This window comes from Podarcis pityusensis (assembly GCF_964106645.2).
Source record: "Podarcis pityusensis genome assembly, chromosome: 6".
Classification (NCBI taxonomy): domain Eukaryota; kingdom Metazoa; phylum Chordata; class Lepidosauria; order Squamata; family Lacertidae; genus Podarcis; species Podarcis pityusensis.
The window spans coordinates 973467-1000355 of record NC_138030.1 but is presented as its reverse complement, the minus strand read 5'-3'; the positions used below and the strand labels follow the sequence as shown (position 1 = coordinate 1000355).

General features: G+C 46.6%; 1 protein-coding gene across 2 annotated transcripts; it reads left to right on the top strand.

Moving 5' to 3' along the window:
* The first annotated feature begins 296 nt into the window (after positions 1–296).
* On the top strand, positions 297–23125 carry LOC308480032 (uncharacterized protein). Of its 2 annotated transcripts, none has more exons than XM_081011251.1 (14): positions 297–492; positions 1272–1460; positions 2920–3060; positions 5116–5259; positions 7386–7529; positions 8859–8969; positions 10410–10520; positions 11190–11336; positions 15105–15257; positions 16816–16980; positions 17987–18049; positions 19074–19139; positions 20522–20659; positions 22959–23125. In XM_081011251.1, the coding sequence occupies exons 1-14, from the start codon at positions 426–428 to the stop codon at positions 23000–23002; spliced, it is 1683 nt and encodes a 560-aa protein (XP_080867377.1). In that variant the 5' UTR covers positions 297–425; the 3' UTR covers positions 23003–23125. The 2 variants fall into 2 exon arrangements, with proteins under 2 accessions (XP_080867377.1, XP_080867378.1); XM_081011252.1 differs by having other exon boundaries at positions 299–492; positions 16816–16965.
* Positions 23126–26889: the final 3764 nt, after the last annotated feature.

Here is a 26889-nt window from a genome sequence, read left to right as displayed (position 1 = left end):
AGGATCTGCGCACAAGAGCAACTCTCTTCTGTCCTGAGGTTTCCTGCAGCTGGAATTCAGAAGCACGGCAGAGCCATCTCCTCCAGCGCTTCTTGTGTTTCCACGGCTCAGTGCTCAGGCCTCCCTGGGTCGGTGTTCCGCTGCTCCAAGGCCTTGACCCAGCAGCTCTGCTCATGTCAAGGTGACAGCTGCAGATGAGAAATCGTGGCTTGCCGGGAACCAGGATAACCAAACCCTGAAGAAGGAGGGCAGAGGCTGCTTTCATGCTGGCAGGGACCCACCGCCGGCTCAGATGGGAAACTCCTGTGCAAGCGCCCCCTGTTCTCCTGGGAAGGCGGCGAGGGGGGGAGGGCCGCCAGGCCAATGTATATATATAGCCCAAGGTGGTGCAACTCCGGGCAGGCCAGACGCTTCCGTGCAGCGCCATGCAGCTCCCATCCCTCTGCCTTCTCGCAGGGCTGATCGTCTCAGTGGCCAAGCCTGGGCTGGGAGGTTAGTGGAGAAGGGTGTGCAAGCTGAGCCAAAGAGAAACGTGTGTGTGTGTGTGTGTGTGTGTGTGTGTGTTTGTGTGTTTGGGTTTGCAAGAAAGAGATGTGACTCTTCTCGTGCACAAGCAGGGAGTTCCTCTCCTCTCCTCTCCAGGAGCTGGTACGAAGGCAGCTCAGGGACTATTTATTTTTTATTGTACTAATTGCATTTATATCTCACCTTTTTCTCTCCCAGGAGCTCAAAGTGGCGTACGTGGTCCCCCCCCTTCCTCATTTAATCCCCACACCTGTGAGGTAGGCTAGGCTAAGAGGCACCATCTCCCCCCCCCCACGGTCACACCCAGTGAGCTTCATAGCCTGGGCTGGATTTGAACCCTGGCCTCTCCCAGGTCCTACTCTGACACCCTAACCGCTACACTGTACTGGCTCCCACTAGGAGGCTGTCTTCTCCTGAATCAGACTGTTGGTCCACCTAGTCCAGTGTTGCCTACAATGGCTCTCCAGAGCTCCAGGCAGGACTCTCTGCCAGCCCTGCCTGCAGATGCCTTTGGGGATTGGGACCTTCTGCTTGCATGGCAGCTGCTCTGCCACTCAGGGATCAGCAGCACCCACTGGCAGCTTTTCTGGAAGACCTTCCTCTCCAGAGAAACACCTTCTCTCCTTCCTCTGGAGCAGAGGAATTCACAAGAAAGGCCGGCAGGCCAAGAGGAGGCTGGGAGGCAGGGCTGTGACTTGTCTCTGACAGGCTCTGCTGCCCAAATGGTCTCTACTTTTCCACCGCAGACGCTGAAAAGGGAAGCCCGCTGCCCTCAACTCCTACCTCTGCCCTGGAGAAAGCTGGCCTGTGCCCACCAGGGAGGAATCCAGATGCCCAACCCTCCAAGGTCTTCTGCCTCTCCGACACTTCCTGTCCCGGCAGTGAGAAGTGCTGCAACGTGGGGACTCTGAGGATCTGTGCGCATCCTGCAATGGGTAAGTGGGGCAGACAGAGGATGGGAGCAGCGGTGGTGAGAACCACCTGCTTAGGGGAGGCCAAATGGTTTGACTTTCTAGAAGCACAGAGTTAAACTATGGAACTCTCTCCCGCAAGAGGCAGGTGATGTCCACCAGTCTGGATGTCCTGAAAAGAGAATTAGGCAAGTTCATGGAGGAGATGAATATCAGGATGGCTCTGCTTCTGAACACCAGCTGCTGGAAGATACAGGAGGGGCGAGTCACTCTTGCCCTCAGGTCCTGCTTGCAGGTTTCCCATAGTGGGTGTCTGGTGAGCCACTGTGAGAACAGGATGCTGGTCTCCCTCGGGAGGTTGTGGACTCTCCATCACTGGAGGTTTTTAACCAGAGGTTGGATGGCCACCCAGGGCCTTGCAGAGCCAGGCAGAGGCCCAGGCCAGGTAGATAATCTGCCCCCCCCCCTTTTTTTTTACCCTGGGGATAACTGAAGTCTTATAAATAAGTAAGTATATAAATAATTTTCACAAAAGTTATGCTGACAAATAATTTTATTTCAAGGCTTGAACTGTATCTGCATATAAAGACAAAATGGAAAATATAGATATACAATAGTGCTTTTTAAAAATACATAGGGAAAAGGATTATTTTAAGTATCTACATTTAGACTTCTCGCTGAAGTCTTCGCCAATGGGGTGAAATTCCGTTCAGGTCACACTTCCAGACAAACCTGCCCGATTTACTCCTTCCAAAAATGCAGGCATCCTCCAAATTTTTCACTTCTCCAGCACGGCGCAGTTTCCCACATGAGAAATCTGATGAAAGAATAAGTTAATTTAGAATATGCAGGAAATGTAAAAAATAAAATAAAATAAAATTAGGAACCACAGAAAGAGGAGGAAGGAAGGAAGTCAAGTTTTGAAATGTGAGAATGATTGTAAAAGTATTGAAATGTATATAACTGAAAAGCATAAATAAATTAAAAAAAACTTTTTTTAAAAAAAGATGAGAGATGTGTACAAGACTGCAAATAACAGGGGAGTGTGTGGATAAAAATGCATGCATACGTGAAACTAACATGCAAATTCCTTGCAAAATTTGTATATTTAGCAAAACTTCACACACAAACATGTATATTTTCATGCAGAAGAGTCTGCCAATGGTGACAAGCCATGACGGTTATACTCTGCCTCCATGTCAGACACAGTAAATGTTTCCGGATACCAGTTTCTGGAAACCACAGGAGGGGAAAGAGACCTTGAGCTCAGATCCTGCCTGTGGGTTTCCTGTTGAGGCATCTGGCTGTCCACTGGGAGAACTGGAGATTGGACTAGATAGGCCACTGGTCTGATCCAGCAGAGCTCTTCATATGGTGAATTTTCAAGAAGAAAATCCATGGCAATATGGGGAACTGAACTTGAGTTTGGAAATATGAGAAATCACACTGGCATATTTTGGCCCCCATCCCTCTTCTTCCCCAGTGAGCCCAGGCTACTGTCCGAAGCTCTGCTCTGGACTGAAGGAGGCCTGCCAAGTGAGCTGTCTGGAGGACACCTGGTGTGGCCCGGGGGAGAAGTGCTGCCCTGACGATTGCCACATGCACTGTGTGGCAGCTGCCCCAGGTAAGCGGAGGTCTTTGAGCTGGCAGATCTCAGCTTGGGAGAGGGAAGCTCTCGCCTGTCTTCCTAACCAAAGAATCACAGAACTGTAGATTCAGAAAGAATCCCCAAGTCCAACCCACTACAAGGCAGGAATCAGAGCTGAAGAACCCCTGACAGGTGGCCTTCCAACCTCTCCAAGGAGAGACACACCCTTCGAGGGAAGTGCGTTCCACTGTCAAACAACTCTTACTGTCCAAATGTTCTTCCTGATGTTTAGTCATAATCTCCTTTCTTGTAACATGAATCCATTGGTTGAGTCCTACCCTCCAGAGCAGGAGAGAACATGCTTGCTCTCTGTTCCATGTGACAGCCCTTGAGATATTTGAAGATGACTTTCATATCTCCTCTCAGACTCCTCTTTTCCAGGCTTTGTTGTTTAGTCATTCAGTCGTGTCCGACTCTTCGTGACTCCGTGGACCAGAGCACGCCAGGCACTCCTGTCTTCCACTGCCTCCCGCAGTTTGGTCAAACTCATGCTGGGAGCTTCGAGAACACTGTCCCACCATCTCGTCCTCTGTCGTCCCCTTCTCCTTGTGCCCTCCATCTTTCCCCACATCAGGGTCTTTTCCAGGGAGTCTTCTCTTCTCATGAGGTGGCCAAAGTCTTGGAGCCTCAGCTTCACGATCTGTCCTTCCAGTGAGCACTCAGGGCTGATTTCCTTAAGAATGGAGAGGTTTGATATTCTTGCAGTCCATGGGACTCTCAAGATTCTCCTCCAGTACCAGAATTCAAAAGCATCCATTCTTTGGCAATCAACCTCCCCAACTCCCTCCTCAAACTTGGTTTCCAGGCCCTTGATCATCTTGGTCACCCTCCTCTGCACACCTTCCAGCTTGTCAATATCCTTCTTGTATTGTGGTGCTCAGAATTGGACCCAGGGTAGAATAGACCTTATGCCACATGCATAAGATGAAACAGAAAATGGGAGATTCAGACCAGTCACTAAAGGAAGGAATCCTTCACTCTGCATGCAGCTAAACTATGGAATTTGCTCCCACCTGGAGCAATGATGGCCACTCATTTATATGGCTTTAAAAGAGGATCAGACAAATCCATGAAGCAAATGAAGGCAATTGAGAGCTGCTCCTAGGAACATAAGCAGCTGCCTTATTATCCCTTGGGCCTCCTAGCTTAGCACTGCTTGCACAGACTGGCAGCAGCTCTCCATGATTTCAGGCAGACATCGTGATGTTGCTTTTTTTCAGGGGGCACTCCAGGGTATGTAGTCTGGCACCTCTTTTTGTTGTTGTTAAAAAGTGTGGCACTTACTGCAACAACTTCATGGCCAGCACCTATTTTTCTAGGGGGGGGGAGCACTGCTGATACCAGACATTATTTATTTGCACATGGCTTAACGCCCAGATGTGCTGAGTGAAGAAATCCTCCCTCTTCAAAGATCTGCCCTGGCTGCCAATTTGTTACCTGGCCAAATTCAAAGGCTTCCCTTTGAGTAGATAAAGCCCTCCAGAGCTCAGAGTCAGTTCAGTCCAAGAATCGCCTTCCCCCGCAATCTAAGTATCCCGCCAACCGCTTTGACCTCTGTAATGGGCACATAACGTTCCTTCTCCGCTTGCGAGGGGTTGAGCTCTCCAGGTGGCAACAATGACAACATTCTGGCACTCGCTGCCTGCGAAAACGGTAGGTGCCCTCCGTGTTGCCTCTTCTAAATCATGGTGTTCATGTTTAGGGAACAGACTGAAACAGGTCACTGGGACAGAAGATTAATGGCAGCGTTGATGGGCAGAGGCAGGAAGAGGCCTGGCGGTCCCGAGATAGGGAAGCAAAATAAACACTCCAAATCAATAAACTTGCATAACTAGCACCAGAGGACAGGAATGTTGCTTCTGAGGAGGGGGAGGTATGCGCACCCCAGGTCTCTGAGAAATCTGCATTCTGGGTCTAACCCAAAGTGTAGACACTGCAATATATGTCATACTGAAAGGCTCTTGAGCAGCAACCTTGGAGCAGGAGAACAAAGGCTTCGACTGAATGGCATTGTGCTTCTTTCTGCCCCAGTTAGGCCTGGCATTTGCCCACGGAGGATGGCATGGCCGAATGGCACCCCCTGCCGGAACCAATGTGAAGATGACAGAGACTGCCCTGAGGACCAGAAGTGCTGCTTTGCTGGCTGTGGCCTTGAATGCCTGAACCTCTCTGCAGGTACCAGAGCCATCTCATGAGCATCTCTGGGGCACAAAGCATGGGGGTGGGGAGTTTCTGGGTGCTTCACTTTTCTGCGTCACAGGGGGTTGGACTAGATGACCCTCACGGTCCCTTCAGTCTCTACAATTCTATCATTCTGTGATTCTAAACTCTCAGGTGCATCCAGCCAAAGGTTGCAAACGCAGGCATGGCCATCCCGTCTGATTCTTCACCATGACACCAAACTTGCTAGCCAGGCGGCCTCTCACAGATCAAGCCAGGCCACCCAGACCTTAGCAGTCAGCTGCTTACAGTGCAAATAGTTGCAGGTGGCTCAAGCAAGCAAGCCCAGCCACATCATACCAGATGAGAAAAGAGGGGAACTCCCAGACTCTCCAAATTGGGCACCCTTTCCTGGGCAGAAAAGTCCTGGACAGGCGATGTCCTTCCTGGTTTCTGGTCCCCACAGAAAGCAAGTTTGGAATGAAGCAGCCCTAGGGCAGGGCCGCAGATCAGTGGCAGTGTGCCTGGTTTGCATGCAAGGTTCAATCCCCACTGGCAGCATCTCCAGGTAGGGCTGGGAAAAATCCCTGCCTGGAATCCTGGAGAACTGTTGCCAGTCAGTGCAGGCAATGCTAAACTAAATGGACCCACCGATACTTAGTTATCTGTGTCACATGACAAGGCAGGGATGAAGGAGGTGCAGCGATACCTGGAAAACAGTTGTAGGAGAGAGCAGAGGGAGGAGGGAGTTTTGTGCCAGTGACCCTCCTGCTAACCTTATTTGCTCAATGAAATGCACCAGCAGGTTTTGTTTGTCAAACTCGCTGCTGGATCTAAGAGAAGGTGGCCAGGAGCCAGTTCCCAAGGCTCTGAGAAAATCCTCCGCAGCCAGTTAAGGCCTCTTTGCACAACAAACCTCTGCCTTTCCCAACTGTCTCCCAGGAGTAGGGCTGAGCTCTGAGAGGCTGTGGGCCAGGGAGCCTGGAGAATGGGAGAGGTTTGTTCCTGGACAGGGGTGTCTTTAAGCATAGGGTTAAAATATAAAGGATTTGGAAGAAATGTACTCAGGTCTTCCCACATTGCCAGGAGGTGATGGGACCAGTGGCCATGATCTTCGTTTTTTTGATGTTGAGCTTCAGACCATATTTTGCTCCCTCCTCTTTCACCCTCATAAAGAGGTTTTTTAATTCCTCCTCACTTTCTGCCATCATGTTTACTAAGGAAATGTTTATCTGCTGCCCTTGTTATCCAGGGCAGTTCGCAATGACATAAAACACAGCGAAATAAAAGCAGCAGAGAAAACAGCAACCCAAAGACATCATTGGAAAAGTTTTGAATACGTGGGCTTGTGTGACCTGAAAGAAAAACAGTCCCTGACAGGTCATCTGTGCACATGTGTCTCTTTAATCACACAGTAAATGTGGCACATGGGACAAATCAAATGTATTTTTTGGTACAGTGATTTATTTGTGCAATTTAAAGGGTTGCCAGGCCCTTTCTCTCATGTGCCTTATTCAAACAATTTTAATGCTTCTCTCCCTTTTGATTTAAAATGCTAAACCAACTCCTGTTATTATTTATCGTGCAGTTTCCCAGCATAGAAACCCAGTATACAGTCATTAAAATATCAACATCCATAATTAAACTATGTTTCTCTTCAACCAGGCCTTTGGCTGATTAATATTCTACAGCCTTTCAAATGTGTTTTTACAGTGCTTTTTTCTGGGGGGACACATACCCCAAACATTTTGTGAATCTTTGTACTTTTGTCCATTTACAGTGTTTTTCCCAATTTGAACTATAAAACTGTGGTTTTCTTGAGTCAAAATGAGAGTAACCCCTAAGCATTTTTAAGGGGGGGAAAGCACTGTGTTTTTAGGTGGGGTGCTATTGTTTTGTTGTTTTTGTTTTAACTACTTATGTGTATTTTTACCTTGTGAACTGCCCTGATACACAGATTAAAAATTAAAAAATAAAATAAACGAATGACATTAAAACTTGTGGGCATCGAATGAAGCTGTGTTCTGGGCAGATAAAAGACAGGGTTCTCGTCATGCGGCGCAGGGTTAATTGTGGAACTCCCTCCTGCAGGAGGCAGTGAGCAAGGTTGTGACTGTGAACAACCCTCTTCCCCCCTCCAGAAAATCCCGCTCCGTGTTCAGAGGCACCAGCCGAAACCACTCCAAAGAGCTGCATTGATTTCTGCAGGGATAACTTTGACTGCCCAGCAGGCGAGAAGTGCATCTCCACGGACTGCGGCTTCAAGTGTTCAGCGCTTCACCCAGGTACCTTGTCTTCCCCTTGTGGCACTCCTGAAAGGTCCATTTCTTTCTCAAGCCACCGCAGGAAGGCTGGAGTCTGTCAGGTGACACACACACCCCCAGTATAAACCTCTGCATTGCAAGGGTTGGGCTGAATGTCTTTTGGGGTTCCTTGCAGGTCTGCAATTCAGTGATTCTATTGTTCTAACAAAATAAAATAAATTCCTTCCAGTAGCACCTTAGAGACCAACTAAGTTTGTTATTGGTATGAGCTTTCGTGTGCATGAACACTTCTTCAGATACCTTCATGCACACGACAGCTCATACCAATAGCAAACTTGTTGTTTAGTTGTTTAGTCATGTCCGACTCTTCATGACCCCCTGGACCAGAGCACGCCAGGCACTCCTGTCTTCCACTGCCTCCCACAGTTTGGTCAAACTCATGTCCGTAGCTTCAAGAACACTGTCCAGCCATCTCACCCTCTGTCATCCCCTTCTCCTTGTGCCCTCCATCTTTCCGGGTCTTTTCCAGGGAGTCTTCTCTTCTCCTGAGGTGGCCAAAGTCTTGGAGCCTCAGCTTCATGATCTGTCCTTCCAGTGAGCACTCAGGGCTGATTTCCTTCAGAATGGAGAGGTTGGATCTTCTTGCAGTCCATGGGACTCTCAAGAGTCTCCTCCAGCTCCATAATTCAAAAGCATCAATTCTTCGGTGATCAGCCTTCTTTATGGTCCAGCTCTCACTTCCATACATCACTACTGGGAAAACCATAGCTTTAACTATACGGACCTTTGTCATTTAGTGATGTGATGTCTCTGCTTTTTAAGATGCTGTATAGCAGGAACTGGCAAGCCACTCCAGTATCCCTGCCAAGAAAACTCCATGGACAAAGACAACAGGCATATAACAAACTTAGTTGGTCTCTAAGGTGCTACTGGAAGGAATTTTTATTTTTTTATTTTGTTTCGACTATGACAGACCAACACGGCTACCTAACTGTAACTAGATCTATTGTTCTAGTTCAGGGATGCCCAACTCCCAAGAGACTGTGATCTACTCCCACTATGAAAACACTGGCAGTGATCTGCCCAATGGATTGACCCAAGCTGTTGAGCTTGTTGAGTTTTTTTGGGGAGGAACCCCCACAGTTGTTCAGCTTCTTCTGGGGAGACTTCAGCAAAGTTGTTGAGCTTTTTTGGAGGGGGGGCAGCGATCGATCAGGATCATGCAATCAACCAGGAAGGCCCCGCGATCGACCGGTAGATTGCAATCAACTGATTGGACATCCCTGTTCTAGTTGGTCTTAATAAGAAGCGCTTCTCCTGCTCTTGATTCTGCCCCACTTCTCCCCCCAGCTGCATCCAAAACAAACACAGCGGCGCCGAAAATTGTGGGACCCACCTCTGCCACCGTTTCTGCACCTGGCCAGCCGGGCAAGGGCCCCATCCTGAGCCCCCCACCTGCAGGTGAGTGACTCTGGAGGGAGTTCTGCTGGGAGTACTGGGGCTGCAAGGGCACAACCCTCCCCTGAAAACTCAAGAATATTTCCCCTCCCAAAAAGACCCTCCTCAAAATCTCAGAGCCACACACCCTTTCCTGCTCCCCACACCCCTTAGAGTTCCTCTGTAGGGGCTCATTCGCAATTCACTTGTGCCTTGCCTAGAAAGCATGACCACCAGGGGGAAATTCCTGCTTGCTCCCATTGAGCACCAGAGAGTGGTTTTCCCCAGGGGAGTTTTCTCCAGACTGCCATGCTCTCTGGGTGAGGCATCAGTGAAGTGTGGAGGAGCCAATAGAGGGGCATCTCTGCCAGTCTCCCCTTCTCCTCCTCCTCAGTCAGCTCCTTGCACTGCTCTGCCAATCCTCACCCAGGCATGTAGCTATGGCAACAAGGTCCCTCCCTCTTTCTGAGCCCTTGGAGGGGGGAAGGAGGGGGATGTGGAGTATTTTGTGCCAGTTGGATCTTGAAATCTGTGCACCGTTTCATGGTTGAAAAAACCCAGAAACAACCCTCAAAGCAGTTCACAAAGAGAATGAAACAATAAAATGGTCATTGAAAGCCACTCTTGAAAAGATTCAAAAAATAAGTTCTGCAATAAACTAAATACAGATTAAATGTGCACCAGCAGCACCCAATGCGTCTGTACCAGCTGGTCTAAACAAGAATGCTTTCTTTTTTCTTTTCTTTTTTCTTTTTTTATTATAATAAATAATAATAATAATAATAAATTTTTATTTATACTGTGCCCTTCCCAGTTCAGAAACCAGGCTCAGGGCAGCTAACAACAAATTTAAAACACGTTCAAATGCTTAATTATAAAAGCAGCATAAAATACAATATAAAAACATGAATAGCAATGAAAATCAAAAATCAATTAGATAATCCCCAGGGCTAGCTGACTGAATTGGTCCTACTTGGGCCAGCGAGGAGACCAGGAGAGAATTAGCTGTGGGGTCTCAGAGTGGGTGATCTTCATAAAAGGGGAGGGGGAGGGAAGGGAAGGGAAATAAAAGATCAGGCTGAATTCAAATTAAAGGCCAGGCGAAATAGCTCTGTCTTACAGGCCTGATGGAAGGAGGTTAAATCCTGCAGGGCCCTGGTCTCCTGGGACAGAGCATTCCACCAGGTCGGAGCCATCACTGAGAAGGCCCTGGCCCTGGTGGAGGATAGTCTAACTTCCTTAGGACCCGGGGCCTCTATGGTTATTCATGGACCTTAAGGTCCTCTGCGGGGCAGACCAGGAGAGGGGGTCCCGAAAATACGAGGGCCCTAAGCCACAAAGGGCTTTAAAGTATCACACGATCGACCAGGAAGGCCCCGCAGTCGACTGGTAGATTGCAATCAACCGGTTGGACATCCCTGTTCTAGTTGGTCCTGCTCTTGATTCTGCCCCATTTCCCCCCAGCTGCAACCAAAACAAACACCGTGGCACCAAGACTCGTGGGACCCACCTCAGCCACCGTTTACGCGCCTGGCCAGTCGGGCAAGGGCCCCATCCTGACCCCCCCACCTGCAGGTGAGTGACTCTGGAGGGAGTACTGGGGCTACAAGGGCACAGCCCTCCCCTGAAAACTCAAGAATCTTCCCCCCCCAAAAAAAACCCTCCTCAAAAATCGCAGACCCACACACCTTTCCTGTTCGCCACACCCCTTAGAGTTCCTCTGTAGAGGCTCGTTCACAATTCACTTTTTTGAAGTCATCACTGTCCTTGTCTTTAAGTCTTTCAGTCAATTTTGCCATTTCAGCGTATTCCACCAATTTTTATTGCCATTGTTCTTTCGTTGGCATTTCATCACTTTTCCATCTTTGAGCTAATAAAATTCTGGCTGCTGTTGTCGTATACATGAATAGATTCTCCTTATCTTTTGGCAAATCTTGTCCTAAAATTCATAATAAGAATTTGCTTGCTTATTAAACAAGAATGCTTTCAGCCGGCGCAGGTAAAGGCGGCTACTTGATATCAAGAGGCAGACAGTTCCCAAGTTCAGGTGCTGGAACATCCATGTCTTACAAAGCCAGAATGGGTTTTGTGCAGAACCACTAACAGTGCCGGTTCTGGTGGTCAAAGTGGTCAAACACTGAGAAAGGCAAAGTGGGCATCTACGCGGTAACCAATGAACAAGTTTCAATCGTGGAAACAAATGGAATTCCTAAACTCTCCCCCTCTGCTTCCCTCTCCTGTCAGAGGCCGAGCGGCCTGGAGCCTGTCCTGTCGTGCCCCCAAATACCCCACAGTGGTGCTGGCAGGGGTGTAGGGCTGACAGCGAGTGCCCCGGAGCAAGGAAGTGTTGCTGGAATGGCTGTGCCCGCGTCTGTTTGGTGCCTCTCCTGGGTAAGTTGCCTCTTGGAGGGGGTTACGGGTCAGGTATAATAATATAATAATAATAATTTACTATTTGTACCCCGCTCATCTGGCTGGGTTTCCCCAGCCACTCTGGGCAGCTCCCAACACAATAGTAAAAACACAATAAAACATCAAACATTAAAAACCTCCTGATACAGGGCTGCCTTCAGATGTTTTCTAAATGTCAGGTAGTTGTTTATCTCTTTGACATCTGGTGGGAAGGCGTTCCACAGGGTGGGCGCCACCACTGGGAAGGCCCTCTGCCTGGTTCCCTGTAACTTGGCTTCTTGCAGGAAGGGAACCACCAGAAGGCCCTCGGTGCTGGACCTCAGTGTCCGGGCAGAACGATGGGGGTGGAGACGCTCCTTCAGGTATTAGGGGTGCTGCAGAAACATGCTTCATTCTGCACCATGCGCATGAGGAGTGTGGCTTTCAGAGGACACATGAGAACAGAGGCAGCTGTGGTGCACTAATGTGGTTTTTAGCAGGCTATGAAAGAAGATCAGATGAATTCATGGAGGAGGAGGAGGCTGCCAATGATTACTCCACGAATGGAGGCAGTAACGCTTATGAATCCCAGTTGCTGGAAACTGCAGGAGGGGGAAAGGGCTATAACAGTAATAATAATATTTTATTTATATCCCACCCTTGCCAGCCGAAGCCGGGCTCAGAGCGGCTAACAACAGTAAAATGATAAAACATTATAAAATTGTGATGTTGGATTGAAGTTAAGTGGCTTCTAGCTGTACAGGCTTTAAAGCTATAAATATATCAAGATTAAGGATTAGGATCAAAAAGGTTAAAAGAAATGGAAAAATTGGTTTTAAATAGGTAAAAATCTAATGTCATAATATATTAAGATTTAGGATTCGAATTAAAAGGGAGGGAAAGAAACTGCTGGGCTTACAACTGAATTGGAATACAAAAGAGGGAGGTATGAGGAAGTCCGGGAAACAAGTAAATGTAAAAGAAGTTATGAAAAGACGGAACTATTTTTAACTGTTTTCTTTTTTTTCTTTCTTTTTTTTTACTTTTTTGTATTTTGTATTTGGTATGGTGTATTTTTCTCTGTTTTTGTTAAAAAAATTCTTGTTTATTAATGTGATTTTATTCTTTCTGAAACTTTAATAAATATCAATTAAAAAAAAAAGATAAAACATTATAAAATCATTTCATTATAAAATTAATTCCAATCAGATTAATGGCAACCATTGGGCTAGAGTTCTGTGGGGATTACCAAAGGAGGGGGTCAGGCTGTGCCCTGGTGGAACAGCTCTGTCTTGCAGGCCCTGCGGAAAGTTGTCAAATCCCGCAGGGCCCTAGTCTCTTGTGACAGAGCGTTCCACCAGATCGGGGCCACGGCCGAAAAAGCCCTGGCTCTGATTGAGGCCAGCCTAACCTCCCTGTGGCCCAGGATCTCCAAGATGTTTTTGTTTGAAGATCATAGGGTCCTCCGTGGGACATACCAGGAGAGGGTATACATAACCCGTAGGTACGAGGGTCCTAGGCCATATAGGGCTTTAAAGGTTAAAACCTGCACCTTAAACCCGATCCTGTACTCCACCGGTGGTATAGCACTGGGTGAATGTGATCCCGTGGGGAGGACCCTGTAAGGAGTCTTGCCGCGGCATTCTGCACCCGCTGAAGTTTCTGGGTCAGTCTCAAGGGCAGCCCCACATAGAGCGAGTTAACAATAATCAAGTCTGGAGGCTATGTGCCGAACAACTGCTTGCAAGATTTCCATTGGGGCGTCTGATTAGCCACTGTGAGAACAGGATGCTGGACTTGATGGGCCATTGGCCTCATCTAGCAGATGTTCTTCTGATGTTCTTAATGGTATTTTACATAGAAACATGGGAAGTTGCCTTATCCAATGTCAGACCATTGGTCCATTAGTTCAGGATCTTCCACAGTCGCCTGGTTCACACATAACACAAAACCATGGGTTGCTAAGCTATGGCTCAGTAAGCTGTGGCTTTCTGCTGTGTGTGAACGCAGCTCAGGAGCTTCCTTGAGGTTTATTAACTATGGCTAGAGGCTTGTAGTTGGTTTACAAACCATTGTTAACATTAACCATAGCTTAGTGTGGCATGCAAACCCCAACCTCCTCTTTATTTAAGGAGCAGTCCTTGCCCAAAAAGTATCCACAAACTTCTCTAGTTGTTTTTCCTGCATTGCAAGGAGGTTGACTAGTATCAATCCCCACCTGGATCTTCAGGCAGGTCTGGGAGAGACTCCCTGCCTTAACCCCAGAGAGTTGTGGCCGGTCAGTGTGCGGACATTACTCAGGGCCCTCTTTAGCATATGCACCGCCGGGGTGCAAAGATGTGCCCAGCGCCCCCAAATTTAGTTTAGCCTCCAAATTAACTTTTATTATGCTTATGTCAGACATCATGCTTATGCCTTATCTCTTGTTTACAAAGGAAGGGAGGAAAAAGAAACAAACTTTTTTATTTGCCCATTTATTCACAATATACTTATTCTTAAGTATACAACACCACCACACTTAAACTTATAAGTATTGTTTGGGCACGTACTTAGGAGAAACATCAGTCGTGTCAAAGGTGCCACTGACCCCTCTGCTGCACAGCAGCTCAATACAATATGTAACATAACAAGAGTTAATTTCACGTGCATGGCGCCGTTGAGAATAACACGCGCCATTGTATGGGACCACAAGTTCATCGAGGACTGGGGAAAATTTGCAGAATATCTGAAAAGTATATGTGACGAACAAACAACGCTAGTGGGATTTAAAGAGGCTTTGTGAAAGTTAGAGGAGTATTGTTAAACAGAAATAGGACAGTAAGAGTAATATTAAAATGCAATATTAAATTTAGAAAATGTGTAAAAATGGGAAAATATGGATGATTGGCAGAGAAGCTGATGGAAGTCCAAAAAGTTGAAATTTGTGAAAATTGTTTGATATGGTGAATTTGTATCATGGAAATTTTTTTTTTAAATTATTTTTTTAAAAAAGAGAGAGAATAACACGCGCCGTTGTTGAGTCTGACAAGCATCGCCATTATGAATGACAAGCGCCACTTCTGGCGCAGCATGGCTTTGGTAAATGAGCACAGAAAGCTGAAAGTCCTTTAGTGAAACAGTAGGTACACATTTCAGTAATACCTAGGTATATATGTATTTTGTTTTTCTAGCTTGATCAAAATTATTTATTATTTCATAACAGGTAGATACAGTGGTACCTTGGGTTACATACACTTCAGGTTACATAAGCTTCAGGTTACAGACTCCGCTAACCCAGAAATAGTACCTTGGGTTAAGAACTTTGCTTCAGGATGAGAACAGAAATTGTGCTCTGGCGGCACAGCGGCAGTGGGAGGCCCCATTGGCTAAAGTGGTGCTTCAGGTTAAGAACAGTTTCAGGTTAAGTACGGACCTCCAGAAAGAATTAAGTACTTAACCCGAGGTACCACTGTAGTTAAGAGGTTAGGCGGCTTCAGCGCCAGGCGCCTGGTGCCCCCCAGAATTCGGTGCCCGGGTGCCCCACACCCCTTGTGGGTGAAGACGGCCCTGACATTACTGAGCGAGATGAGCCAATGGTAGCTTCCTAGGTTATCTCCTGGTCACCATCTCCCAGCTCCTTCTCTCTGGGAATTGCACTGCCCAGCCAGATGGACGCTGGAAAGCTTTCCTGCTTCATCCGTCCCCTGACCCCTCTCCAGCCTGCTCTGGTGGGATCCTCACCACCGTTGCCTTTGTGCCTCAGAGGTCCATGGGCTTTGTGTGTTGCAGTGAAGCCCGGAGCGTGTCCTTTGCAGCTCAGGGGCTCCATGGGGCCTTGCCCGGAACCATCCCTGAAGAACTGCAGCCATGACTTTGATTGTGAGGGCACCAAGAAATGCTGTTCCATCAGTTGCACCAATGTCTGCAAGGAGGCGGAAGAAGGTAAGGCGGCCCTGCTTCTCCCCAGGCTCTGGGGGCCACACAAACCCATCCTGTCTCTTCCCCTCCCTTCCAGTTCCTAGGCCTGGCTAGGAGAGCTCTTGGTGGCCACAGCTGAGGGGCCACACACTGGGAGGCCAGCAAGTTTGGAGACGGAAGTTAATGGGCAGCTGAGCGGAAAGAGACTGGGTGATCCACAGGGCTGCATCCTGCTCAAGGCTTAAACAAACTCTGCCACATTTAACCCGGGGATCTGCTCTAGTCTATATTTTGTTCCTCTCCTGACTCTTGACTCAGAAAGGTCATTTCCATAAAGTACTGCATTCAGATTGCTATACAATTACTGTGTCACCAAGTATGATTACATTTTCACTAAAGGTTACATCCGCTGAGTCTATACTGTTACTCTGCTTTAAAAAAGACATTTTCCTTGCGTGTGCAGAGGACGGGGTCAAGATGACAAAGGGCCTGGAGAGAGAGAGAGAGGAGATATGACAGCAATCTTCAAATAGGGTTGCCATATTTCAATAAGTGAAAATCTGGAGCTTTTTTGGACAAAGTTGTTGAGCTTTTTTGCAAAATCTCAAAAAAAACCAAAAAACACCCCACCATGTTTTTGAGCTACAAAAAAATACGGTATTTTTAAAGGGGGAATTTTAAGAAATTCTGCCAGGACACTGTTTCTGATGGGCGATTGGCAGTCCTATCTTCAAATTTCTGAAGGGATGTCACATGGCAGATGGAACAAGCTCATGTCCCTATCCTCCTGAGGCTGGGATCTGAATCAATGGCTCCACATTGCAAGAAATGAGATTCTGCCTAAACATCAGGAGGAACTTCGTAAGGGTAAAATCTGATTGACAACAGAACTGACTCCTTTGGAGGGTGGTGGAATCTCCTTCCATGGAGGTTTTCAAACAGGTTGGATGGCCATCTGTCAGGGAATCTTTAACTGTGATTCCTGCATTTGGAGGGGGGTTGGACTAGATGACCCCTAGGTTCCCGGCCAACTTTGCAATTCTACTACTCTTACCTACAAGTAAGAGCCTCCGCCATTGTGTTTTGGGTTTTAGGAGCCTGGACAGTTGGGGCATTGCTAGGCCCTAAAGAGATTTGGTTTGCAGTCCTATGGCCCAAATCATAGCTGTCAACTTACAGATTTGAAAATAAGGGACCAGCAGCCTCGAAAATAAGGGATCAGCAGCCAAAATAAGGGATTTTCCGGGCACAGGTATGTTCAACTTCTGAGCCCCTCTGAGCCAAAGGCAGAAAGCCCAGCCAGCAGCCAAATGAAGCCTCATCAATAAGGGACAGCAGCGGGACATGGCGCTGGGATAAGGGACTGTCCCGCCAAATAAGGGACACTTGACAGCTATGGCCCAAATTTGCACACAACTTGCATATGCTAATTTATATGTATAGATTCAAATTCTGGAAGTAAATCCACCGTTCGTGCCAAGAAAAGTAGGGGGAAGGAGAAAGAGAGTCCTGGGGCTGCCCACTGCAGCCACCCGCTCTGACCCCAGTTTCTCCCTCCTCCCTTTTGATCCCCCCCCCTTAGTGCGCCCTGGGACCTGCCCCCTCCAAGCTGCAAAGAGCCAGGAGCCGGACTGCTCCACCTTGACCTTCTGCGTCAGAGACAACGACTGCTCCGGGCCCAGCGAGAAGTGCTGCTGGCTGAGTTGCGGGTGGGTCTGCCTGGCTGTCACAGGTGAGGCTCCCCCAGGTGAGGCTGAGGATTGGCTGGGGAGGGCAGAGGATACTTGGGGGGGGGGACATGAACTGGGCACATCCTGGAGTCAGGGCTGGTGATTGGAGGTTCATTTGCCCATTTGGGGGTGGCACCTCCACTAATTATTCCCCTTATGGTTTTGATTTATGGGCTACTTTTAAAATGAGGCTGCTTTTTAAATTGCATTTTAACCTGTATTTTAAATTGGGGTCCCCCACCCATTATGTTTCCATTGTAATTTTACTGGTGTTAGCTGCCCTGAGCCCAGCTTTGGCCACGGAGGGCGAGGTATAAATAAAAATTATTATTATTATTATTATTAAACGCCAGGGGTTTCTCTATAACAAGAACTTTGGCTGATTAATCAATCTATAGCCTTTTAAACGGTGTGTGGAGGGGTTCTTGTTTTCGTTTGCTATCATGGTATGTATTTTTGTTTTTTTATATATTGTGAACCACCCTGTGAACTGCTGGTGAAGGGTGGTATAGGAAATGAATTAATGAATGAATGAGGTTAAGTCAAGGAGCACCCTAGACTGTAATCTGGACTGCTGAATGGGAGTCATGCCCCATTCAAAAGAGGCTGGATCCATGTTATGATGGATGTTTAATGATGTATTGTTTAAAACACTCGATTGGAAGCCGCCCAGAGTGGCTGGGGAAACTCAGGCAGATGGGCGGGATATAAATAATAAATGATAATAATAATAATAATAATAATAATAATAATAATAATAATAATTTATACCCCGCCCATCTGGCTGGGCTTCCCCAGCCACTCTGGGCGGCTTCCAAAAAAAATATTAAAATACTGCAATACATCAAACATTAAAAGCTTCCCTAAAGAGGGCTGCCTTCAGATGTCTGATGATGATGATGATGATGATGATGGGCACCTTTGTCTGGTCTGGATTAAGCTGCCATTTGTTCAATCTCCTGTGGCCCATTGCTGCCTCCAGGCAACATTAATGCCAAGCCGTTGATAATGCTCTTCTCTTAGATAGTCCAGCTATGGAACCACCGACATTCAGCGCTGAAGCCCAGACAGAACTTGGAGCCAAAGGTTGGTAGAGAGAAAGAACAGAAGGAAGAAGGGAGGGGGCTGCTCCTTTTCTCCCCCCCCCCCCCCGGTGGACTTATAAAAGGATCCCTTTGCCCCCAGGATATCAAGGGTCCCATTTTATTCTCACCTTTATATCCCACCTTTTCCTCCAAGGACCTCAAGGTAACATACATGCTTCCTTGCTTCCTCAATGAAACCCCACAACAACCTTGGGAGGTAGGCAAGGCTGAGAGACGGTCACCCAGGGAGCTTCATGGCTGAGGGGGAGATTTGAACCCTGGTCTCTCCCAGGTCCTAATTTGACTCTCTGACCATTACACCATGCCAGCTTTTATCATTTCCCACTGAAACCCTTCCCTCTTCTCTCAGAGACTCTGCCATTGGAGACTCTTTAGAGAGAGGCAGTCTTTTTTTTCCTTCAAATTTTTTTATTGATTTTCCAGATTTTTCACACATGACAAAAAACATGACAAAGCACACAAGAGAGACAATAAACACAAAATAAAAATTATTACTTCAAATACCTAAATCTCTTAACATTGGTAACTGACTTCCTCAAATGCCCTCTATCTGAATTTCATTTTATCACCTGTATAGCTGTTCTCCAATTTCATATTTCTAATAATATTAACTCCTTTCATTGACTAACCTCTTCTCTTTTATTATTATTCCAATCATTAATATTTACTACCACATATTCTTATTCTACCCCTAAGCCTATTTGTTACTTCCAAGAATTTTCTATTTAATCTTATATTACAAATATTCTTTAAATATTCTTTAAATTTCTTCCAATCCTCTTGTGTCTCCTCTTCTTTCTGGTCGCGGATTCTTCCAGTCAGGTCAGCCAGCTCCAAAAAACCCAACATCTTCATCTGCCAATCTTCTATTGTTGGTATTTCTTGCTAGAGAGAGGCAGTCCTGTACACCCAGAAAATTGCCCAAATTCCAAGAACCAATTAAATATCAAGGGTTAAGGTGTCCATCTACAGCTTCTTGTTTCTTTCACGGTGCTTTTCCCCAGGGGCTCCAACTCTTATGCCTCTTCTGAGGAAAACAGAGAAGGCAACAGAGTCACCGATATCAGCAGGTAAGGAGGACGAGAGAGAGGAGAGCCTTCGCCAACGTGGCACCTGCTAGACATGATGGACTGCAACCCTTTCTGACCAATGAGGGGCCATAGCTGGTTGCTCAGGTAGCTCACGTCTCTCAGGTGGGGATGGGGGATAGAAAGACACAACCTTCCTGAAGGACCTTCACCTGCTGCCCCCCCAAAAGTGAATAGTGAAACTTCATGCATTCTTCGTATAAAGATCAATGAAATATAAAACTATTCACTTTCAGAAAACCACTAAGCAAATAGACCAACAAGGTCTCCCTACACCAGATAATCCTGGCAACAAATGATTTGTAGGTCCAGTTTTTGGAAAATCAGCTCTTCAAAAATGAAGTTCCTTAAAACATCAGAAGCGAGAGTGCTTCTTCCACCTATAAAGGCATTTAACTGACAGATGGGATTTTTTTCCTTCCCTGTATTTCTCAATTTTTGATCTCCTAATACTCATTCTAGTCCCTGCATGCTAGTTGTTTCAGTTCATGCTGATGATTAACGATCTCTTGCCTGTTATCTATGCTGCTCTAAAATGTGATTTATTTATTTATTTTAAAAAACTGTACTTGTTGTATTGGACTTCTATCTATAATATTTTTTAGGATGTTGTAAACGCTTAGGAGATTTTCCTTGAAATACGTAGCAGTTCATTCATTAGAATGATGCTTTGCAGGGTTAAAGAAAGAGAAAAATGGTGCGAAAAGTATAAAGATAGAGGTAATCTACGTTAGACACAACAACTTAGAAAGAGTAAAAATTTCGAGGTCTTAGAACAAAGGAAGGAAGTCAACATGTGTATATGTAGGTAATGACTAGATTATAATGATGATATGGTTTTATTTGTAGATGTGTGTTTTTGCTTTATGTTTTTTGGGGGGGTTTTCTTTTTTTCTTTTGTGTTTTCTTTTTTTTTCTTTTTGTTTGTTAGTACTGTTTTATTTTGGATTCAATGTTTGTAATTTTTGTTGTAATTTTGCATTGATTTTTTTTTTTTAAATGCCACTTGGATCTCCTTGGAGAAACAGGTAGGATAAAAATACAAAACATTGAGCACGAACAATGAAAAGAAAGAAAGAAAGAAAGAAAGAAAGAAAGAAAGAAAGAAAGAAAGAAAGACGTAGCGGTTCATAAATGACCTGAATATAAGTATATACAACTCCCAGCAGCCCCAGCCCAATCAACTGTGCTGAGGAAGGCATTGGGGGAGAACATTGGGTGTGTGGGGGGGTGTAATTTCTGCTTCTCCCACGCCAGAGGCTCCCATCCCAGCATCTGAGGCAATGTGGAGTCAGCCTGAGCCCAGAGCTTTTGGCCAGGGGACTCAAGCCTTTCCATTCTCGGGTGTCTTTCTGTTTGCACAGCAAAACCAGGCCATTGCAGGGAGTCGGCATACAAGTGTGGGAAGACAATGCTCACCCATGAATGCAAGAGCGACAGCAGCTGCAGTGGGACCATGAAGTGCTGCCTGAGTGGCTGTTCCTGGAAGTGTGTGGAGCCAGGTAAGGGCAGTCAGACCCCACCCCCACCCCCCACCTTCTGCCTGGCAAGAGGAGGTCACTCAGCTTTATCCCTTTGCAACAGGAGCCTTTGCTCAACACCCACAATTCCAGCTGCTCTGGACAAAATGCTCTTAACCGTGATGAGTTGCAAAGCACCAAAGAGATTGTGGAGGCCAGAATTCATAGAATCATAGAACTGCAGAAATGGAAGGGGGGCCCCGGGGGGTCATCTAGTCCAACCCCCTGCAGTGCTGGCATCACAGCATCAAAATCCCCAACAAATGGCTATTTAATATCATGCATGAAACAACTGCAATCTATAAAACGCTATTAAGACAGCAGCAACTAAAAAAAATAAGCCAAACATCACAATTACAGCAAAAGGCGTATCACACGATTAGCAATTGATATGGCATCAATAATAATAATAATAATAATAATAATAATAATAATAATAATACTTTATTTATACCCCGCCCATCTGGCTGAGTTTCCCCAGCCACTCTATAATCTATAAAAGAGCATTAACAAAACAGCAACTAAAAAAATAAGCTGAGCATTGTTAAGTTCATATGCACTCTCTCCCTGCCCCCCGTGATTCATAATCTTTCTATTCAGTTCGCTACACATAAAATACTCATAATGCCCGTTGTTAAGACAGCTCACCCAAATGCAACATGGGCTGGGGTCCTCTGGTCCTCCATGATCATGAAACGAGTGACCCAGTTAAATCATGGGTGTTTTTTCCATTATGTTTTATTACATTATTGTTATTTAATGTTTGTAAGCTGCTTTAAGATTCATTTCAATGAAAAGCGGCAAGGAAACACAATAAATCAAATCAAACGGGGGGCGGGAGGCTATTTAACCTCTGTTTAAAAACCATCATTGAAGGAGAGTCCACCACCTTCCAAGGTGGTCTTTCCCATCATCAAGCAGCTCTTGCCATCGAAAGGTTCTTCCTAATTTTGAGTCAGAATCTCCTTTCTTATCATTCACATCCATGGGTTTGAGTCCTCTCCTCTGGAGCATCAGAAAGCAAGCTTGCTTCCTCATCCAGGTGACTTCAGATATTTGAAGATGGCTATCCTATCACTTCTCAGTCTCCTCTTCTTCTGGCTAAACATTCCCAACTCCCTCAACTGTTCCTCCTAAGGCTTGGTTTCCAGACCCTTGATTGTCTTGGCTGCCCTCCTCTGTACCCCATCCAGCTTGTCCATATCCTTTTTTTATACATGAGAAGGTCTAGGAAACTTCCAAGCTGCTTGAACCCAGTGAGCTGCATTTCCTGCAGTATTGGTCCTGTATGAATCTAGAAAAGTCTCTGCAAGGGGGTGGAGTCTAGAATAGGGGGTCAGGAGATAGAGGTTTCAAAAACATCAATCTGCGCTCATCATTTTTGGGAGCAAGTGGCTCGCTTGGAGCTATCCATGGTCCTGAAGCACCAACTTCACCTGTGGGCTCCTGCATCAGTCTTGAACCTGAGGTCAGCAGTCTGGGTTCTTCCCATGGTGAATTGTGGCAAGACCATATTTAGCACAATCTGCTCAGCCAGCTGACAATACTGTCCTTTTCTGATTACTCACACACTCCAAAAAAAGTTACAGGTAGGTAGCCGTGTTGGTCTGCTGTAGTCGAAACAAAATAATAATAATAATAATAAAAATCCTTCCAGTAGCGCCTTAGAGACCAACTAAGTTTGTTATTGGTATGAGCTTTCGTGTGCATGCACTATCTGAAGAAGTGTGCATGCAAAGTGTCTCTGAAGAAGTGTGCGTGCACATGAAAGCTCATACCAATAACAAACTTAGTTGGTCTCTAAGGTGCGACTGGAAGGAATTTTTTTATTTTGTTTCGACTCTTAAAAAAGCATTTGATGAATCAGAAGATGCTGCAGTCTTGTAAAGCCATTTCTAAATATGTGTGACCAGGACAAAATAGGTGGTCATAATTTTCAAGCCGTTTTCTACTTACACAGTTATGAACTCCGTGTTAAGAAAAAGTTTGCAGTAAAGTGAAGCAGCGTTGAAAAGAATGGTTTACCCATTTAAAAAATAATAATGATGAAATGCCATAATGGGAAGAGGGCCAAGCTCTTGGCTCACAAGCTGTTTCACAGGTGTTGCAAGGGGTTGGACTAGATTACCCTTTGTGCCCCTTCCAGTTCTGCAAAAATTGGGGATGAGATTATGGAACTAAGGAGGCATTAGCCCAGAAATCCCATCCTTAATGTATCTGAGGCTATGATTCACTAAAAATGTCCTATTCACCTGTCACTTGTGTGCATTATCTTTTACAGGTGTGATGACCAAGAAGGCCTCTGTCTACAGAGTTCATAAATAACCAGTAGAACCCATAGGCTGCTTAAAATGAAGTAAATATTTCACCTGGAACTTAACACTCTTATTTTAACTGTTGACACTGTTATGCTGAAACTGAAGGGAACAAATAAAGTTCAATATTTAATATCGTGTGTGGTTGTTGTTCTTTTAACGCAATAAAGAACAGCAAAACCTGGAAATGTAGAATTAACTGGAGTCAGAGCAAGGATTAAGCGCTGCTGCTACACTAGCTATTTGGAAAATAGCCCAGTATATCTAAGACAAAACTGGATTGGTGCCGCGGGTAACCCAGGCCTCATTTTGCCTGCGTGAAACTTGACTGTCTTGATTCATGCTGCAGTCTGACTGTGAGGCTGGCTTGAGTGCGATTCTGAGCTCTTCTTCCCTTCGGAATAAATGAGGCCAGAATCTTATCATGGAAATGTTCCTTATTGTATAAAGTAACTTCTGCAAGGGGGAACAGAGGAGCAGAAACTCCAGTTGTGCAATGTCTTAGGGTCCAACTGCTCCAGGATCCTGGAGAGGGCTTGGAAGATGCATGTTTGTTGTTGTTTAGTCATTTAGTCATGTCCGCCTCTTCGTGACCCCATGGACCAGAGCACACCAGGCACTCCTGTCTTCCACTGCCTCCCGCAGTTTGGTCAGACTCATGTTTGTAGCTTCGAGAACACTATCCAACCATCTCATCCTCTGTCATCCCCTTCTTGTGCCCTCCATCTTTCCCAACATCAGGGTCTTTTCCAGGGAGTCTTCTCTTCTCATGAGGTGGCCAAAGTCTTGGAGCCTCAGCTTCACGATCTGTCCTTCCAGTGAGCACTCAGGGCTGATTTCTTTCAGAATGGAGAGGTTTGATCTTCTTGCAGTCCATGGGACTCTCAAGAGTCTCCTCCAGCACCAGAATTCAAAAGCATCCATTCTTCGGCGATCAGCCTTCTTTATGGTCCAGCTCTCACTTCCATACATCACTACCGGGAAAACCATAGCTTTAATTATACAGAACTTTGTTGGTAAGGTGATGTCTCTGCTTTTTAAGATGCTGTCTAGGTTTGTCGTTGCTTTTCTCCCAAGAAGCAGAAGATGCATAGCATCAGGCAAATGTCCATGTGTGGCCCAAGGAAGGTCCAGCTTGGGATGTGCTGCTGTCGGCCCATCTGAGACTGAGCCACCTCCAGGTGGTGGCTGAAAAGATGCTTCTCAAGGGGTGAGGCCACCTTCATGGGGCCCTGCAGACCAGAGTCAGCCAGGCTGGCCGGGTGGCTGCTAAGGGTGGCGAGGTGAAAGACCCAAGCAGGCAGTTTTTGCAAAGCTCACAACATTTGCCTTCCTGCCAGAGTCACGCTGACCTGCCCCAAGCAGATTTGCTGGGCCACTAGATAAGGCTGTTGACACACCCTGGCAGAGTGACCCGCACACAGGATTCTGGGAATTGTCACCAGCTGACCAAGAGGTGGGCAGGTAGCTGTGTGTGTCACAAGCAGAACAGTCAGGTCCAGCCTGGGGGGTTTATATTCCAGCCTCGCCCACCCTGGCAGAGGCACTGCCAGCTCCAGCCACAGCCATGAGAGCCCACCTTGCCGTTCTCCTCCTTCTGGGGCTCTTGGCCCTCCAAGTGGAGCCCAGTTCTGCCAAAATGATGAAGCACAGGGCACAGGGTGAGTGCTGATTCTGCTGTTCGGGTGGGTGGGGCGAACAAGTTTGGTGCTTGCAGAAATTCTCCTTCCCCGCATTTCCATTCCAGAATCATTCCAGGCAGAAACGGAATCATTCTTGCTTAGGGAATCCTCGTTGTTCAAAGAAAGAGTGCAAAAGAGGATATTTGCACAATATCCTTCTGTTCCCCCCAATAAGATACTGGCAATGCTTCTGAAAAGCAATTGCTGGAAACCCCAGCACTGATTTGCCAAGGGAAACGCAGTCAGGAGAAGGCGCTGAGGGGCTTCTGGGTTTGATATGACAGGCAGCGGCAAAGGAGAAACGTTTTCTCCCTCTCTCCTGACACCAGAACTCGCAGACATCCTGAAGCTGAATGTTGGAAGGTTCAGGACGCATGAAAGGAAACCCTTCTTCATGAAACACATAGTTAAACTGTGAGACTCCTTTCCTCTGGAGGCAGTGATGGCCCACGGCCTTTGAGGCGATGGTCATTGTTAGTTGCTCTTGATCTAAGAAACTCCTTGGGGTGGCTTTATAAGAGAGAGACTCTGGGATAAATTTAGCAGTCATGTAGTAAGAGGAGAGAGGTCCCTCGATGGATCAGAACTCGGCCACATGGCAAGAAGCAGCGAGTGGGAATGAATGGGGAGTTTTCCGGATGGTCCCTTGAGCAGCAACTTTGAAATTTTTCCTTTTAAACTTGTTCATAAATGGTTCGGAGTGAACAGTGAGCGGCGAAGTAGCCAAATTTGCTGCTGAGAGAGAAATGTTCGGCCTGGCTAAAACAAAAATGCAGTTCAGCATAAGCAAGTGTAAAATGATGCATATTGGGGGCGGAAATTCTAACTTTACATGGGGAGTAATGGGGTCTGAAGTGGCAGTGACTGCCCAGGAAATGGGCATTAAAGATAAGAACCTAAGAATAGCCCGCTGGTTGAGGCCAGTGGCCCATCTGGTCCAGAATCCTCACAATGGCCAACCAGATGCCCCAGTGGAGAAGCCCCCAAGCAGGATCCGTTGGTGTTCTGCAACTTTGACCTGTTGCAGGACCTTAGCAGAGCATGCGCCAAGTTCACGAACACATTCCAGTCAGTAGGTCATAAATCATTATGCCTGTGTGAGACCTTGACCAAGGGTAGAGCTGTTTCCAGGCTCCTATCTCTCCAGGCAGAAATTCTCCTTTCTGCTCAGTCATCCTTGGCTGTTGGCCAACTCTTAATTGACTCTGTGCGCAGCTGCACAGAATTGCACGTTGTCAAATTCCCAACAGGATCTGAGCCCAAGAGTGGCCCTCTCCTCTCCTGTAGCTTTCAGAAACTAGGATTCAGAAGCCCCACCTTCCAGCCCTAGGAGGCTTCCCAAGGGAGCTGTTTCCAGAGGAAGAACTGTGAGGGGAGAGAGACTTTGTGCTGCTCATCAGGCAATAGCTTTTTCCAGCTGGCTTCCCCACCATCCAGCCCTAGGAGCCTTTCCCAAACCACGACTTTAATAATAATAATAATAATAATAATAATAATAATAATAATACCCTTATTGCCAATGTGCAACCTGTGTACAATGAAATTAACCGAGCCTCCCTCCCCACCACACAAACACTCAATCTCATTGCACTCTGTGCGCTTGTCGCACAACACACCAACCCCGAAAGTCAGTTGCACTATATTATTTTCCGTCCAGCAGCCTAACAGTCCACGGATAGAAACTGTTTTTTAGCCTGCTGGTACGACTGATTATGGGACGCGAGTGGTGCTGTGGGTTAAACCACAGAGCCTAGGACTTGCCGATCAGAAGGTTGGCAGTTCAAATCCCTGCGACGGGGTGAGTTCCCGTTGCTCGGTCCCTGCTCCTGCCAACCTAGCAGTTCGAAAGCACGTCAAAGTGCAATTAGATAAATAGATACCACTCTGGTGGGAAGGAAAACAGCATTTCCATGTGCTGCTCTGGTTCGCCAGAAGCGGCTTAGTCATGCTGGCCACATGACCCAGAAGCTGTACGCCGGCTCCCTCAGCCAGTAAAGCGAGATGAGCGTCGCAACCCCAGAGTCGGCCACGACTGGACCTAATGGTCAGGGGTCCCTTTACCTTTACCTATGGCTGATTCTACTTCTATATCTCCTGCCCAAGGGTAGAAGATTAAAGAGGTGCTGGCCAGGGTGAGAATCGTCCCTGAGAATTTTCCTTGCTGTCCTAAGGCCACGATCCCTTGTGATGTCATCTAGCGGGCTCAGGAGACAGT